Raw genomic sequence first — 18,738 nt, forward strand, 5'->3', positions numbered from 1 at the left:
GGCTTTATCCGAGGAAGGTCCTCAGCAGATAATGCTCGTAGATTACTTCATTTAATTTGGCAAGTAAGGAATAGCCCCGAGCCTATGGTTGCGTTTTCCCTCGACGCTGAGAAAGCGTTTGACAGAGTGGAGTGGGGTTACCTGTTTGGGACACTATCTAGGTTCGGATTAGGCGCCTCATTTATAAAATGGGTTAAACTTTTATATAATAACCCCAAGGCTTCAGTGTTAACAAATGGGAACATATCCCCACCTTTCTTTCTGCACCGGGGTACAAGACAGGGCTGCCCCCTGAGCCCTCTAATTTTTGCCTTAGCTTTAGAACCTCTAGCTGCTGCCATCAGAAAGAACACAAATATTAAAGGAATCCAAGCTGGAAAGATGGAACATAAATTATTTTTGTATGCAGATGACATTCTGTTATTGACCTCAAATCCGGTGATAGCTGTCCCCCAAATCCTATCTGTGATTGATGCTTTCTCCCATATCTCAGGTTACAAAATAAATTGGGGAAAATCAGAAGCAATGCCGCTGTCTGGTTCTTGCCCATCGAGCATAAAGCAAAACTGGCAGTTTAAATGGCTTCCTTCGGGACTAGTGTATTTGGGTATTAAGCTTACACCAGGTTTAAAAGATATAATGACAGAAAACATCCTACCCATACTTCTGAAAACTGAGGGTACTCTTCAAAACTGGAATAAGTTAGGGTTATCATTGCTGGGAAAAATAAACATTCTTAAAATGATGATAGTTCCACAACTCAATTATATCTTATATCTACTACCTGTGAACCTCCCTCCCTTACTACTTAAAAGATTTAATACAGCGGTCGCTGCCTTTTTGTGGGGAGGTAAAAGACCTCGTCTGAATAGAATTAAAATGTATGCTGCAAAGGAAGATGGAGGTCTTAACCTGCCAAGAATGGACTGGTATCACTATGCCTTTTCTCTTAAGCAGCTGGCTAAAATACATACCACAGAGGACCAAGCTCCAAGTTGGGTCGGGATTGAAAGGGAACTTAGTGAACCAATACCTATACAGGCTTTTATTTCACAAAGTGGAGGAGAAGTTCCTTCAAAGAATCCATTGTTATCATTTGCAAGAGAAACCTGGCAAGCATCACATCGTCTCACAGGCTTAAACCCCTCTTTTACTAGAAGATCATCTTTATGGCATAATAACCTACTGAAAGTGGGCAAAAAAACCCTGTATTGGAAGTCGTGGGTTGAAGCAGGGATCATTTATATTGGAGATGTTTTTGAAGGCAATAACTTAATGAGCTTCACTCATCTGGCTAATAAATACAAAATCCCTAAAAGAGATTTTTGGAAATACTTGCAGTTAAGAAGCTGTATAACGGCAGCACAACAAAAACTCCCTCTACTACCCCTAACAGAACTACAAAAACTAATGCAGGGAGATCAGGGGGTTAGAAGCGGGGCCTCGAGATATTATAGTCTTATAAGACAGTCTCACCCACCAAAACTGGAAGGCCTTAAGAGAGCATGGGAGGCAGATCTACAGGGTGAGATTGCGATGGAGAAGTGGAAGGAAATAACCGGGTCCTGGTATAAGATATCTAGAGAGATGCAGACACGCTTAATTAGATATAAAATTATACATAGGGTTTATTGGACTCCTTGCAAGATGGCAAGACTAAAGCTCTGTGAATCAGAGATTTGTTGGAGATGTGAGAGAAGTAGGGGAACACTGTTACATATGTTGTATGAATGTGAATTGACACAAAATTTCTGGGGAAAAATAACTTCATGCATCAGTGAAGCATTAAGGATGGAGATAATACCGAGTCCTGCCTTATGCATTTTGGGCATAATACCAGAGGGAGTGGAGTTATCATCTCAACAAATTCTCTGGTGTAGATTGGCCCTTACTACGGGATCTAGGATTGTTCTAAGGCACTGGAAGTCAAAAAATGAGGTCCCATTTAATGAGTGGGTGGGAGAAATGACCAAAATAGCCAGCTATGAAGCTTTAATTTCTAGGCTAAATAATAGGGAGGAAGAATGCAGGAAAATATGGGATCCATATATGATGTCTCTGTGATGTCTCTGTGAGTAATATCTCCTTTTTTTTTTTTTTTTTTTTTTTTTTTTTTTTTTTTTTTTTTTTTTTTTTTTTTTCCATTATTATTATTATTATTATTATTATTATTATTATTATTGTGGTTGTTGTTGGTGTGGTCTTTGACTTGTCTAATGTATGCCTGGAATCATGTTTCTGTTCTTTGTCTCCTGGCATTGGTCGAGTGTTTGCTTGTGTTCTGTTAAAAAGAAAAGCAATAAAAAGTGAATTATAAAAAAGAATATACTGTATTCTGTACGCGCTGTATAGCTTGATCATGCTGCTCACAGTTTGATGATCAATACAAAAGAAGGGGATGGAGGGAGGAAAGGCCAAAGGTCTTTAAGATAGCTGTGTGGAAGTCCAGCTGAGACTGAACTGAAACATTGCTTATAACGCTTCCATGTATCCTTGCCGGAAAACCAGCAACCGTTGCTTTCTTCCAGGATTAGAAAATACTTCCCAAGCTAAAGAGTGTATGAGGATCTGTTTTAACATCCATCCCTTAGAGTGATGTCTCCGACTGGAATCACATCTTAAAACCAGACGGATGTCAGCCCCTACGCAGTAATACATCTTTAATGGACTAAGCAAACACACGGACCTCGGTTTGCAGACCAGTGAGGAATCTGCCATCGTTAGAGTGGGTTTTTGTGTCTATATGTGTGCATAATCTGCTTTCTCTCAGATTAGGCAGATGGCTCTGAATATAAACACATTCCCCACATTCTTTAGATGGGTGCAGAAATCCGGTCTGTATTGTATATGGTGCAGCAGACTGACACAATATACTGCAGCTTCATTGACTTCTGCTGCCCTGGAAAAGCATTTTTTAATCAAAGAGAACCTCCCTTTTTCCTCTGAGTCATAAGTCAGTGGAATTGGAAGGTGCTGGAACCAGCTTACTTATTTAAGTGAACCATCTGTTCTCAACTGTGGATGAATGGTCAAAACCATTTATTCAACTTTTCAGTAAAAGCCATCTATTTGATTGTCGTTTGTACATCACTGGTCACAGTGGAACTGCTTTTAGCCATTTTGTATTGTGCATCACTTTGTATTGCACACATTTGAAAAGTGTAAATGACTTAAGGCACCAAAACTCGGTTCCAGTGAAACCTGCAAGCAACCAGCGAGGTGAATTAGTGGATGATGGTTACAAACTCAAAACCTCTTCATCACAAATAGCAATATAAATCACAAACATTCATGTAATGCTTGGCCAGTGGTGGAAGAACTGACTTGATTTTATCCCTCGATTCAGCCCTCTGGTGAAATCCAGCCTGAATCTTACTCGGTGTCGAGGTTCTGGCCAGATAATCTGGTAATGAGCTTTAGACACATGCTTTAGCGTTTTCTTAGTGCAAAGTATTACAAAGTTTAAAGCAAGTTGTTGCACCGCAGTCTCGCAGTGCGGTTCACATCTGCAGTGCTTCCCCATGAGATTATGTGAAGTGGTGCATTCATTGCTCCATGATTTACTGGATTTTTAGTTCATTTATCTATTTTTGTTAAAAAACAATCAAGCAAATGACTCTATGGTTTCAAGAATGTGACATCTGTTAACTTGTTTCAAGCTCAATTTGTGTTTAAATGGCAAATATATATATATTAATGAAAGCTACTGCAGCAGGTGAGGGGTTTCATTCTGAACTTGTCACTTCATTCTGAACTTGTCAACACTGAAGCCCAGATCCTAGCCAAATATTACACTGAGAATAATTATATACTCAGTTTAAAGCAAAGGAGAGAATAATTATGGAGCCACAAGGTGACTGGATGCCAGACAGCATACGGTTACTTTCTCAAACAAGTTAATAATCTCCTCTTCAATCATTCAGCTTCTCATTAAAACCTTTACGGCCATTACATGGTCTCATTTAATGACAGGTTACAGCCACAGCTTGACGCGATCCACTGCTTATAAAGTACAACAGGAGGAATTCATTTGCTAAATAAAACAATTATTAGGGTATTAAAGACACCCCATCGGACTGAATGGCTTTGTTTAAATAAGCCAACAAAGAAAGATGTGATTACCCCAGTCTGCTGTGTAAGACATGTCATCCTAAGCCAATTTAAGTTGGAGGTGAGAGTGAATCCATGTCGAATATCACCATACCGTACGGTCTGATCAGTCTAATCCAGTTACAATAGAAGTTTGAGCTGCCTTTAGGGTGCAACCCACAAACATGGATAATGCAGCCACATGCCAATACAGCCATGGCTCCGCGATTTACATAGTTGATCTAACAATCAGCGTTTCCCAGCCCTCACTCATATGGTGTGGGACTGTCGTGGATCGGAGTGAAGCTCTGGGTAAACCTCTTTACCATGCAGATCAAACAAGAGGCAGACAGACAGGAGGGCTCGTGGCTACCCAGCTCTCAACTATGTTTAGTGGATTCAGCCTGCTGTGGCTCGGACCCAAAGACAACCGCGCTGAGCATTGAGCAAATCCTTCAATCCACAGACTGACGCTCCCAAGCCTCTTAATCAAATAAGGCCATTAGCGCCGTCGCGAGTAATCCGGCCCTCCAGCACCCACAGACTGGGGGTTTTACTCAGCCAACAATCAGCAAACTGGTAGCACCCTGATGACTGACTTTTTCTGAGGGGCTGGAATCCCCTGAAAAGGACCAGAATTTCATCTCTACGCTCAGATTTTATGTTTTACAGGAAAAGAGGTTGCAAAGTAAGTAAAATATGCACCCGCCACTCTACAGACCTACTGTATGTTAACACCCAAGTATACAGCTTTTTCCACCACAAGGTAGATTTCAGTCTTGGCAAAGTTTGATTTATAAGACAATACAATTGTCCCACACAGGAAATTAATTCTTTTCATTTGACCTATCCATTTGTACACACAGGTAGTGAGCACACTGCATCCATGGTTCTCTTCCTTGGACATTACTTCCTATCCTATAAGTCATGGGTTTCAAAGAGGTGAAACTCTAGCCTCAAGGTTTGGGTTTGGCAGCCAACTAAATGTCAGTGGAGAACGCTGTATATCTAAAAACAAGCTGAAACAATGGTAATTGGACTCGTAGGGTTTCTTGAGGACGTTACACCACTCCGACATATATCTGGTCGTCAACAGACCCTACACATGCAAGTTTCAGGTGGTCAACACACACAAACCCCAGCTCCCCACCAGTCATTTAGAATTGAAGAAACTATGTGGATGAGCGGTGAAGCGCCTACTAAAGCCCTTCAGGTGTAGTAGCCCTTGGTTTCGGCTTGTTTTTGGATATACGTCTAGACTTGGAGAAGTTTACACACAGTTCTCTAAGCCTGCAGGCAGCACATCAATTTTGTTTCATTTCAAGATGCAAGAGCACAAAAGTCAAACTTGCAGAAACTTCAAACCTGCTATAAATAGGTAATCCAGCACTGCAGCACTGACTCTGACTGACTGTTGTCTGTGTCGCATCACCCGCGGTTACAAACATCTCCGTTGCCTATTTAATTAATTTAATTAAACATTTTATTTATGATTAAACTGAGTTGAAGATGATGTCAAACAAGAAACAGAGCGTTTCGTTCAAGAACTGATCACGCTGACTGAAAAACGGTAAGACCACATCTGCATCGGCGCCATTATTATAGTCACAATTTCAGATGTCCCATTGCCTAAATATGAAGCAAATGGCTGACTGAGAAGTTCGATTTAAAACTCAAAGCCGTCCCGACTGGTGGTAACATTTAATAATATTAATGGACTAAACATACAAAAGCCTTTTAACAAAGAGGTCCTTTCATTTTATTTAAATTGCCTAAAATTAACCTTACAAACTTACTAACCCTTTTCATATCAAATCAACCCATCAGTGTTTTAGGCACTTTACTCTTTGCTCAAACTGTGATGATTTCAGTGCTTTGGCCAAGACCTGATAATCAAAGTTCACACCTGTGCTTTTTCTGAACAATCTTTGTTCTTTTTACACCCAGTCATCGTCATGTCATTTCCTCAACTCATTAAAAATCTCAGTCTGCAACCCAAACACCCTCCTAAAAGAGAACAATGAATTAAACACCCACTACCGCTTTTAACATCTCAGGCTAATAGATATTATGAGTCAGCCGCATGAGCTCCAGCTCAACCTTAGCTGAGTAAAATACAGTCCTACCTTCACAGTAAGTAGAATCCCCATGGATGGAGGCATAGCCGCTCTTGCATTCACACTCTGCTTTAGTATTCCTGTTTTTACACTCAGAGTTTTCTCCACAAATGAGTCCCTCTGCGCAGAAGTCATAACCTGAAAGAGAGAAGTGAGGGAAGCATTAAAATCTGCTCATTCAAGGCGGTGGAAAGTTGTGTACAGACACACACAAAAAACACACACACACGCACACAGGCGGAACTGTGCACAGAGATAAAAGAAGACAAATGCACAAAAGAGCAACCTCGTTTCTGTCATCTGAAATACCGTGGATGATCAGACACCCGGTGGATAGCTTTATGACTGCGGTAAATTTAGCGCGGAAATAAAAGTTTTATCTTCCATGCAAACATGCACACACACACAGACACAACAACAATGCAAAAAATGCGCAAAACCCTGCTCACGCAGAAAGATTTCAGAGCATCCATCCATTCGACAGACTGACAGTCGGTGTGCTGCTCTTTTGCTAACGACAGTATTCTTTTCTGGTGTTCTTAGTTGCTCTGTACAAACAGATGCATCATTTAAAGGAAGCTTGCACAACCCATGTGTGCGTCGCTACTTCAACAGGTAAATACGTGCTCAAGTAACACAGCAGCCAGGTAGGAAAAAACACTGCAACGCTACCTGAACTTTATTCAGCTGGTGCATTTTAAAGCAGTAACTTCTGCTTGTGTTTAACAGAACAGGTGAAGTGTCAAGATTTGCATTGACAGCTTCCTCAACCAGACTGACAACTGGACTGTGGTTGCTCTGTTACTACTTGCTGCTACTATATATTTTTTACACAGCATTATATATTTAATATCCTATATATAAGTACAAATATTATATATCCTACTATGCACTGTACACAATCTATATATCTAGTATTACCTACCTACCTACCTAAAGAAATTTCAAAATTCAAATACACTCCAAAATGCTACTTAACTCCTTTCACTGTTTAAATAAAATGTTAAATACATTACTTCTGGCTGAGCAGTTTTTATGTAATTATAGCTTTCCTGTTAAAAGGAGGTAAGTGTTTCTTCGAGTAAAACTCAGCAGCACAGGTGTTGCTACTGCAGCAAAGAGGTCAGAATTTCAAAATATAGTTTTCCACATGTGAACAGTCAATTGTGTTTATGCTCAAAAAAACAAAACAAAAAATCTGAATCTCCATGCTTATGGTCTTTTTCTCAAATCTGAACCAAACCAGACCGAGACCGAGCTTGAAAAAAAAAAAAAAAAAAAAAAACGTGACAGGACAGACAGATGGACTGAGAATTAGTCTGACAGATAAGGAGGTGACAGACAGACAAAGAGATGATTGTCCTGTTCTATAAGTATGAGCCGATGTACCCCATAATGTCCTGCAATGAGTGACAGACTGGTTGCACATAAAAGCCCTGAGAGGCAGGGAGTCTGGGGAGCTGTTGTTGAGGAAAGAGCCAAGTATGCATTGTTCTTCCCCTCTTCACCCTCTTCCACCATTTGCACCAACACCCCAGCAGAATGGTGGGCCCATGTTAAAAGGATTGATTGCACAAAGTACAGTTGGAATACAAGTTTTGCCTGCGACCGCTGGATGTTGATTTGCAATAAACACACACGCCTCGGCCCCTCACTCTATCCTTTGTTTTCAACTACAGTGAAATTGTTGGGTATGAACACTTAGTCACAATTGTGTAATTACAAAGCCAGCGTGGCTCTGAGGACTTAACAGCGAGGCACAAATACATTTGAGAGTGGTGGTAAAGTGAGTCACACAGTGGAAGAGAAGTCTGGAGATGATTGGGAAATAATGACCAGCTCTGAGTTTTAGAGGCGGTGGGTGGGTGTGTGTGTGTGAGAGAGAGAGAGAGAGAGAGAGAGAGAGAGAGAGAGAGAGAGAGAGAGAGAGAGAGAGAGGGAGAGAGAGGGAGAGTGAGAGAGAGAGAGAAGAGGCACTGAGACTCTAATCTTTAATTGCTGGTTCTTACAGTATAAACTCTCACTGCCATCCTTTCCTTTAGACTCTATACATTTCTCTCTCCACTCCCTCCTCTCTCCTTTCCTTTCTTCCTCTCCTCTCTGTTCTCTTTCTCCTCATTCATCTCCCATCCCCAGCTTTACTCTCAGCATATCAAGCCTTAGTAGGATCTTTTTTCACCTTTCTTTTCATCTCCTTGTGCCTTTTACTCTTTTTACTCTTCAATCTCGCCACTTCATTCATTCTTTTCCTGTTTTTTTTTCTTTTCTACCACCATTGCAGGCTTTTTAATATCTTTCCTTTTCCACCTTTTGCCGTTTCATCTCGAAACACGTATTTTGCTAGCCTTCTCTTTTCCCCTCCTCTGAATATGGTGAGTCTAAAGCATGCTGCCTATCTCTCCTAAACGAGTGCAATTTCCTCACAACCTGCCCCAGGATTCTTTCATCATGGCTCTATAGCTGACAGCCTCCTACAGTTTGTTTATTCAATGTATTTACTGAATTACTGGTGGCCATTTACCCTGTAGTACCTCCCTGCCAAAGCAGCGGGGTTCAGGCAAATTGGCATAGCAGGTGCTCTACAGCAGATAGACCAATCTGCTTTGATAGGTAACCCAGCCAAAAAGCATTCATACTGAGTGGAAAGGGAAAAGAAACAGAATCATTGCAGAGGAGCTGGCTGAATCAGCACTGGGAAGGCCAGACTGTGTTTACTCTTCGCAGTGACAGGTAGTGGTGTGCGTACCTCCAACAAAAGAGTGATTCATGCAACTGAGAAGAAAGCAGTAAGAAGGACAGCAACATACCTCTGCAAACATTGCAGCATCTGCCATCTGGTAAGACCTGTTCGCTGGTGGTGCAGTTGATCTCTGGACAAGTTTCCGTGACTTTCACCATCAGGCCGTTCTGCAAGGACAGAGGCAAGACATTGAAATTTCAATGCCGGGGTCAAATGCATCAAAGTCTCAGGCATTAAAGGGGAACTACCGTTTTTTACAACCTGGACCTTATTTCTGGCATAAAATACGATAATTTACTCACCCATATAACTTTGGTGTTATTTGGAGTCCTTCGGAAGATATTTAGCTCCAGTGGAGCACTGCGTATATCCATATAGTGGGAGTGATTGGGGCACCGAAATGCAGCCTCTAAATAACGCATTATCTGCAACGAAACTCCTTCATTTCACCAATATTTTGTTATGACAGGCTAGTGCTATTCCCGGTAATTTGCTACTGCTAGTTTTTTGCAACATGGCTGAATATTTTTCCGATTCTGAGGTTGTGGACGACGGCTTTGTTTATGATGGACGTACTTACCGTTTTGAGCTAGAGTATACGGATGAGGAGCTCGTTGAAAGGAGTATGCGGAGGTAGAGAGAGGAACAGCTGACTAAAGAACAACAAACCGCTGCACTTCCGCGAATAGACAACAGGTAACTCCGAACTCAATGGGGAATTGCACTAGCGTGTCATAACAAAATATTGGTGAAATTATTGAGTTTCGCGGCAGATAATGCGTTATTTAGAGGCTGCGTTTAGGTGCCCCAATCACTCCCACTATATGGATATACGTGGCGCTCCACTGGAGCTAAATATCTTCCGAAGGACTCCAAATAACACCAAAGTTATATGGGTGAGCAAACGATCAAATTTTATGCCAGAAATAAGGTCCAGCTTGTAAAAAAACAGTAGTTCCCCTTTAAGAGTAGCTTCAATTTAAATAGGACAAAGCATTTATGCACTTCTGATCCAGTATTCAAACCTACAACGTTGCATTCTCCAACCACTTTCTTTTTGTCTCTTCCTTAGCTTTAAGTCGATTTACCTGCCGACCGTAAACGAACAACACAATGGCGGTCGTATAGGGTGGTAATTAAAAATCGTGAAATCCACTAACAAGCTTATAAAACGATTAATGTAGGGTGGCCAGGGTGTGCTGACACCAGCTTATATTTTACTGCAAAGACACTGACCATTGTGGCAATAATAAGTCACATAATGGCCCGCCTCTGAAAGCTGGCACTTTGCTTTTTGGAGATAAATCTGTCAATCATTATTTGAAAGTTTTTAATAGCGTTCAGAAAATGATTGAAATTGAAGGCCTTCATGGTGTACAATACTGCAAACCTAGCCCAGTATTCAAATGCTAAGTTGTTTGATGTTTAATAAGTCTTTTAAGCTCCAGCCTCACATAAAGGACAGCATATTGGCTGCATTGTAAGTCAGAACCTTGTAATTTTGAAAAAGGTGATTATCGTTTAAAATGACCCAAACAGTTAAAAAAAATGTTTTTAGATTATTTTGTTTGGTTATTTTAAGATACTCCACACTGAATGAGGCTTCCATGACAACAGAGCAGCAGGGACAGACCGATCACACTCACAAGGAGAGCATGAACGCAGATAACGGCTAAGGAGCAGATACGCACCACCTAAGAAAGGAAATAAAGGTTGATGGAAGTTGGTGGCATCTTCCCCTGGGTCTACATAACAAATAGCAGACACATAGAGGCAGTCTGGCCGGTACATCTGGTGGTCCCTGTAATGCCTCTCAAGGTCTCAAGTATTGAATGAAATCCCTCAGATGCCTTTGTCCTCCACAACTTCCTTCAATGACATGCTTTTCTGGGAACCAATATTTACCGCTTCCTTGTCTCATCTTCAAATGGTGAAGATGCTTTATGGGTTTTTTTTTAATCAATAATCATCTTATTAAATAATGGGTATTTTAATCATAAATGAATGAGTCTTTTATTTAATTGATTAAAGCTTCCCCAATATTTTTACACTTTCAGCAGCTCAGAGCACTACATTTATTCGAATTTGCAGTTCTACAGAAGTTCTTTCTTCTTTGCTTTGCATGCTTTTGAAGGTTTACTTTCATTAAAAACAATTTCTAGCATAGGCTGGTAGAGGTTTTTGACAACATAAATGCATTGATGAAACCCATCATCCCTAACTGACCAAACAGCAGACAGACTAAGCCTACATGAGCCAGATAAATATGACAATCAGGCAAAACATTATGACCACCTTCCTAATATTGTGTAGGTCTCCCTTGTGCCTCCAAAACATCAGAGAATGGACATGGGCCTTCTGAGGGTGTCCTGTGGTGTCTGGCAACAGGATGCTGTTAGTGGGGCCTTTGGGTCCTATGGGTTGAGGGGAGGGGCCTCTGTGGATCAGGATTCTTCCAGTGCATCCCACAGATACTTGATTAGTTTGGGATCTAGTGAATCTGGAGGCCAGGTCAACACCTTGGGCTGTTCTTCATGTTTTTTGTTCCTAAAGCGTTTCTGTGCGTGTGCCTGTGTCAGGCTGCATCCTGCTGGGGATGGCTGCTGCCATCAAGGAGTGTCATTGATATGGGGTGGGGGCGTCTGGTCTGGTCTAGGTGGGTGGTACATGTCTAAGTAACATCTACATGAATGCCAGGTAGAACATTGAATTGTCACAAGATGATCAATGTTATTTACTTCTATTGTCAGTAGTTTTAATGTTATGCCTGATCGGTGTATATGTTTCACAGGTGTTGGTGGAGACCAAAGCAGTGTTAAAAAGAGAATGATTCTTGGATTTCAAGCATGTCATTTACCAACATAGGTGACCTGGCTGAAAAGATCTGGAGATTGAATGTTTAAATCACAAGGCTCCCAATTATGCTCAACTCAGTTCACGTGCTAAAATATATAACTGAAATATACAGGCTGTCATAGTACCAAAATGCCTGCAACTTCAAAACGTTTTTTTCAGCTAGCTCTGTAAATCATTTATCTGCAAATTGGTCACTTAGCAGCACTCAGGTACATGAGTAAAGGTGGTTGTTATTGCTTGAAACAGAGCTTACAAACAGTATAATGATGTTTCAGGGGTCTCTGAGGGCTCATAATGAGTCCAGGAATCCGCTGCGTGGTTCTTTGTAAGCAATTACATGCGCAGAACACTAATTTTCACCTTAAAATGGTGTCTTTAAAGATAAATGGCTTCTCCATGAAGAAAGCTCACCTCTGTTCTATGCTGCTCTGGAATAATGACTTCAATTATAATCCACGCAATGATGAAGCTCCAGTTCAAATCAGGCCTTTGTGTGGCTGTGTTCATAAGTTATTCTAATTACCTGGCTACCTCGCCATTAGAGCGGAGAAAGAGAGGGAAAAAAAGGAAGATTGAACAGATTGTGGGAGGGAGGAAAAACTAATAACGCCTGCTGGCTGATTGAATAACACACATGATCACAGCGTGTTTACTCTGGACGGAAGTGCTGCCTGGTGATCTGATTGCAGAGGAGAGGCTAAACGATGGAGAAAGGGACTGTATACGGTGTAAAGTGAAGCAGTGTTACCTTGCACTCCCTGCAGCTCCTGGACAAAAAGCGCTGGCCTTCAGAAAACGTCTGTCCCATGTAGGTACATTTTGCTGTGGAAACAGAGGATGACAGCTTCTATATTATTCTATTAAAGTAAGTACAGTAACAGTACAGTAACTATAAAATAGCTTCAGGTTTGGCTAATACCATCTGTGTTGCTTTAACAAACAGTGAAGAATGCTTTTAAGACTGCCTGTGGAGAAAAAAAAAAGTTTCCAGCCTGAAGTTCTGCATAGTTAATTCCGTTAGAAACAAAGTTGTTCTTGGCTAGTGTGCATAAGTGGAGAGGAAATGTAACAGCGCATTAAGAATACAACAGAGGAAGGCCCTTTGCATATTCCTCTGGTGATAAAGCAGAAATAGAAAGTGAAGCACATGATACGAAGTCCTGCTTTTCTCCTCTCCAGGGTCCGGGGCCGCGGAGCTGCTCCCTCGCTCGTCTGTGCCAGAGCTCTGATGTTCACAGGGGAGGAATAGGAGGAAGGAGCAGCGAGCGGAGGGATGGAGGGAGGCGGAGAAGGGCAGGAATTATTCAAAGACACTCTATACTTCAGAGATTTAGTGCAGTATGGCAGTATAGTAAGAGAGACACCGTGGGTCTGTGAGCAGTTACCAGACCCCTGTGTGCTTTATACTTGAAATAGTGCCGCTATTTCAGCTTCCATGAAAATCAGACGACTATGATCTTTGCTCTGGCAGATAGTTTACACTGGATTCATACTGCCAGCAGAGCATTACCCTGAAACAACAACACTCTTGTTTGTGTCTGAAGTGGTTCTGGTTGCACTAGCACCTTCGAAAGCATAAAATACCGTGAAGCACTATGAAAAACAACAGCGGCAACGTGTTTAAATGCATCAAGCAATCTATAGCTATGCCTTTTCTAGCCAGCTAAGTGGAAGCTGGATGCTTGCAAAGTTCTTGTGATCACGCAAGCGAACACCTTGACAGGCTTAAAGTATGGCAAGTGTGCCCAGACAGGAGCGGTTTCGGGTTTGAAGACCAAGAGTGAGAAGCAACTGATTGCTAGAAAACAATAATGAGGGCTTTTAGGTTAGCATCAATAGCATAAGTTACTGTGTACCAGAACTGGAGAGATTACCTTTGCTGTAAAAAGAACAAAAAATAACTTGGAAAAAATGGCATTTCATCATGGATCAGATATTTTAACATAATAAGCTTTCTTGATCTGATTCGTTAGTTTGATTTGATGATTTGATTTCAAAACATTTTCATCTTAAAAGTAGTGCAAGCAGGGGCAAAAATATAAGCCGGCAGGGCAACAGGAACATTCCACAAGCTCAAAAGTGAACATCAACTAAACCTTTCTTAGCTACTGCATGCTATTTACATGGTGAATAACCATTAGCCTACAATCGTGGCAGACCGAAAGGTACAAAAGACATTAAAAAGCTTGTTCTTTGACTGAAATTATCTGTTTCAAGCATTTTATACATTCGTTTTTTTTTTATTGTTTATCTGATTTATCTCTTTTTCCTGTTAGCACTGCATGCAAATAAAGGTACAAAAATTCAGATCTGTCTCGTGGCTGTGGCTCAGAAGGTAGAGCGGGTTGACCACGAACCAGAGGGTTAGAGGTTTGATCCTCGGCGTGTGGACCACACACTGCCACAACCCCGAGTTGCTCTCAGTGCGTCAGCGTGTGAACGGGTGGGTAAATGTGGCATTGTGACTCCGAAGGACTTTGAGTAACAGTAGGCAGAAAAGCGCTATATAAATACAAGCCATTCACCATCTTTAACTTCAAACTGAGATTTTTTTTTTAACGCCAGATGTAGTTGGCAATAAGTTACCACTGAAGGCAGTAATGTAGTTAGCTGGGCATGTCAATATTTGCAACTTACTTAGCAGACAGAGTTGAATCTGTTCTTTACACCAAACAGTGTTACTGAGTATCACTCTTAATACAGCCCTGCAGAGTTGGCAGTTGTGCAGGAACATAGTCAACCACCTGATAATTGTATTTTTGCATGTTAGCTAAAAGGGATTTTCACGGGTTCAGTTGTGAACATTTCTTCTGCCTTCAGGGACCTTTGTGTTTCTGCTGATACTCACGTCTGCACGTCTTGCAGCAAGTCCCGTCAACATGTACGGGCAGCAGGTCTTCTGAGCAGTTTGCTGGAGGACAGAAAATCCTGCGACACTCCACCACACCATTCTGCAGAACAACGAGGTTACTTTATTATTATTATTTTACACAAAAACGGGCAAAAATAATATGCAACAATCCAAAGCTTATTGTGAACATGAAGCTGAAGAATCTCCTCTGAATGCTCAACTCTACATCTACTACATCCTTTCATGTGTCATTTGTTAAAGCATTCGTGGAAGACACTTCATCCTAACTAAACAACACTGATGTGATGTATTCTTTCATCGAGTGTCGCTTACAGTACAACCCAACTCAGAACGTCCTGCAGTATTAACCAACCCACCTTTACAACTGCAATCGAAAACTGAAAGCTATCATATTCACGAATAAAGAAACTAATTATGATGTCACATAATCAAAGAACAGACTCATCACTGAGCTGATACTGAACCCGAGTGGCTTGTTGATAACAGGTAGTTATTCATGCCCTGAAGGACTCCCTTCATTTTTGAGGCTGATATCTCTCTCTGCGAGCGCCTCTTCATTTCATGAGTCATCGGAAATGATTCCCCCAGGACGCCGCGGTTATCAGTTAATGGCATGTCCACGGGAGGAAATCAGACTGACTAAATTCAACCTGGTGCTTGATGTGCAATGATGCAGCAAGTCTAATTCCCCGGGGCCCAGGGATGGCCTGATTCAACACATTTCAAAGTATGAGCGCAGGCAGGCTTATTAGGGGGCGGGCACGAGGCAGAGAGGGAGACGACGCATGGGCTGGGTGAAAGGAAGCCAAGTGTTTAGTGTGGAGCAAATATGGGGTTTTAGTGGCTTTCTATTAAAGAAAAAGACCTGTTTTTAGACGCTGCGACACTGTTGTTAGAATGCTGCCATTTGCCTTGTCGGTGCACCAGCTTTCCTTTTACTACTTGATACAGATAAACAGGTTATCTTAGGTTGCCATACTTTCCTCACTGTATATGTCATACGGCTCTAATGAAGACACAAAACAAGCCTTGATAGGACCTGATATTGCCGAGGCACCTCGATTGCCTCAGGGGTTTGCGGACAGTGACCTACAACATCCTTGTTACACAACCGGCCAAGGTCTTGTCTTTCCCCCATCTGTCTTTCAGCTCATTTCCTACAGTCTGTCTGCTGTCACTATAAAGGCATGTCTACTTGAGAATAAGAACAAGGTACGCTCAGTGTTGAATATGAAGATTCATTTGATGTTAAGGGATTAAATAAGACTTGTAAAGATTTCAGCAGAAATTACAGTGTCACAAGTAGACAAGTAGAAATGTTAACGAAGGCCGCTTCAAATCATGTCCTTGCTGTGGCAGTTATCACTAGTTTGAAGCCTGTTTTCTTTGATTAATAACTCATTAAAGTATTTTATATAATGGTGATTTTCTATTCTATGACAGTTAATAATAAATAGTTCAAATCCATGGTCTCACTCTTTGATTGTGAGGATGAGGTTGACACTCACCTTGCACGCACAGTTCCTGCAGTTCTCGGGCTCTACCCACAGCTCTTTATCTCTGTACACCAGGCCGTTGGCGCTGCAGGTCCTCTCGCAGTGACAGCCCTCCAGCTGAGTCAGCCTAGACTCGGCGTAGTTCAACTGCACACAGAACCGTCAGAGTCACAAAATCAGGAGTCGGAGTGCGAGTGCAGGTTTACCCCTCACCCCCGCCCCGTCGCCCTCTGGCACGCCCGGGTCGGTTTTCGCAGGGAGGCGCTCGACTTGGGAGCGACTCATTAGAAAGGCACATGAGTGATCATCATTCAGCTCACACTCCAGACCTTAGGCTATAATCTATTTAGAAATGACAGACAGGACTGACAGCTCAAACGCTGTTTCGCCCCTCTTTTAATCCTACACACTGATCAGACATTTTTCTACAGCTTATTTCATGCTCAGCTCATCACAGTTCATTTATCTGTTAATACAAGCGATGCACCTTTGACTGACAAATGTGCGACAAAGTAGGGTCGCATCAAGCAGGGTCGGTATCCTACTAAACTCTTCTACTTTTTTTTTTTTCCAGTCAATCTGGATTATTCACAACTGGATTGGACACGATATGATTTTTCCCTAACTGTAACACTTGGGCGAGGAACCATATTTGGTAACTTCAGCACACATTTTAAATTGCGTCCATGTGCCACATGTCACAGCGAATCAGTGAAGATCAAGGCAACATTCTCAGGTCAAATGTTGTCTGCGAGGTCCACCTCTGCATGAACGCTGAGCATAACCGCTTTATTAGGTACCAGGAAGAAGTGGCCTAATGTTGTCTAATGTGATAACGTGCATGTTGACAAGTGCCTGAATCAGCACTTATGTTCCAGTGGTCTAAAATACATGTTTACATTTTTTTATTACCAGGTAAGGGCAAGAAACCATGTATGTTAACATCACATACTCTGATTTTCAACATGAAAATTAAAAGTTTTGAAAAATTTCATAAAGATAAAAAGGTCTTCTTATACCCACAATAACACTCAAGGGTTGAAATTTTCAATTTCCCAGTTTTTCAATGAGTGCCCTATAGGGGGTTGAGCAAGTTCTGTGATTCCATAAACACAACCATAAGTATATGTCATGTTTAGTCACTACAAACAGACAATGAATTGTAAAAACTCAAGTTTTCTCTTAACACGATAAAGATGCATGTATCTATCAGTTTATTCTGGATGTGGCATTGTGGTTCTCTCTAAATTCTCTCTAAACTCTACAGCTCACCCGCTTGAGTGGGTGCCCCATAAACTGAGCAAAGTCCTCACTGCAGATTTGGACAAAAAAGACCACAACCTGAGCTGCAGGTGAACAAGCTGATAACGTTCTGTTTATGTAATTTTGTCAGTATTCAATCTTAACTGCAGGCTTATTTATTCAGGCCTTTACTAAACATATAAGGGGAATTTAAACTAAAATCGTGCAGCATTGCACAGCTCATACATACAACAGTAAAGGTGCTGCCTGTCCTACATATAACAAACCAGAGGTCGGTTTCAGAGGTGGAAAGCTCGGGGAAAGGTTCAACGAAACCGAGCTGTGTAGGTCAACCCAGGAATCATAGGTCCACAGGATACTCACAGCAGGTCAGCAGCTCTGCCTTGACCTCCTCTGCTCCTCTGATACCTACCCAGACCTCAGTGTCAGAAAGAGAAGAGTCGTTGTGTAATGATTGAGGCTTCTCAGGAAAAAAAAAAAAAAAAAGAATGCTGGATGTCACTGAGGCTTTTTACTTCATTTAAAGAAGTCCCGGCAGGCTGCCGGAGAGCTACGTGAGCTGTGAATGGTGGAGATGTGTCCTGCCAAAGCCCTAAACAAAATGTTTGAAATGCAGTTTCAAAGGCTAGAAGTCTGCCTTGAGGCAACCACAGAGGAATACCTTCCCCGTACAACGCGAGCATCAAATGGCACCGTGATGCCGCACAAAGGAGTCAGAGGCTAATAGGCGTGCATTTCCTATGGTTGATACATGAGGCTGAGGGATGTGTGAAATAATAAAATAGCAGTTGAAAACAGAGTCCAAACAAAGGAAGTCAAGGGAAAAGGCAGATTTATTTCACCATATCTTTTCTGGTTGTAGCCCTGCTTGTCTGAAGGATATGTCAAAGGTGTACGAGTGAACTTTCCTGAAATTGATGTGGCTCTGATGGCTGCCATTAATTATCATATTTTAGATGTAGAAGGAAACAAACGCACACCGGGAATAAGGTTGAAAGCTAATGAGAACTGAGAAACATCATTGTTTTAACACGAAATCCTTGATAACTTGTGAAATATATGATGTACTTGTCTTGGATGCATATGCAGGATTTCTATGCCTAAACATGCATTTCCGATTTTAGATGAGGGATTAATGGTGTAATTCTCCTTTGATAATAATTTATAGTTCAGTGGACTCCAGACCTCCAGAATAGACCTGCTCATGCTGCAACACTAGACTGATGTATCAAAGATTTCATCTCCAGTGCGCATTCAGTAAATTGAAAACAAACAACTTCCCATTAACTTAGACAGTCTCAGCAG

General features: G+C 41.6%; 1 protein-coding gene across 1 annotated transcript in view; it reads right to left on the reverse strand.

Moving 5' to 3' along the window:
• The window catches only part of LOC311486181 (protein kinase C-binding protein NELL1-like), a 235,340-nt gene that overhangs the window by 135,795 nt on the left and 80,807 nt on the right, over nt 1–18,738 (reverse strand). Inside the window, exons 8-12 of the mRNA XM_084541953.1 lie at nt 16,183–16,317; nt 14,651–14,753; nt 12,551–12,624; nt 9,014–9,113; nt 6,216–6,344 (exon numbers count right to left, since the gene is read on the reverse strand). Of these exons, the coding sequence (XP_084398079.1) occupies nt 6,216–6,344; nt 9,014–9,113; nt 12,551–12,624; nt 14,651–14,753; nt 16,183–16,317 (541 nt within the window). The remainder of the gene's footprint in view (nt 1–6,215; nt 6,345–9,013; nt 9,114–12,550; nt 12,625–14,650; nt 14,754–16,182; nt 16,318–18,738) is intronic.

The sequence above is a fragment of the Chelon labrosus genome (genome assembly GCF_963514085.1).
Source record: "Chelon labrosus genome assembly, chromosome: 3".
NCBI lineage: Eukaryota > Metazoa > Chordata > Actinopteri > Mugiliformes > Mugilidae > Chelon > Chelon labrosus.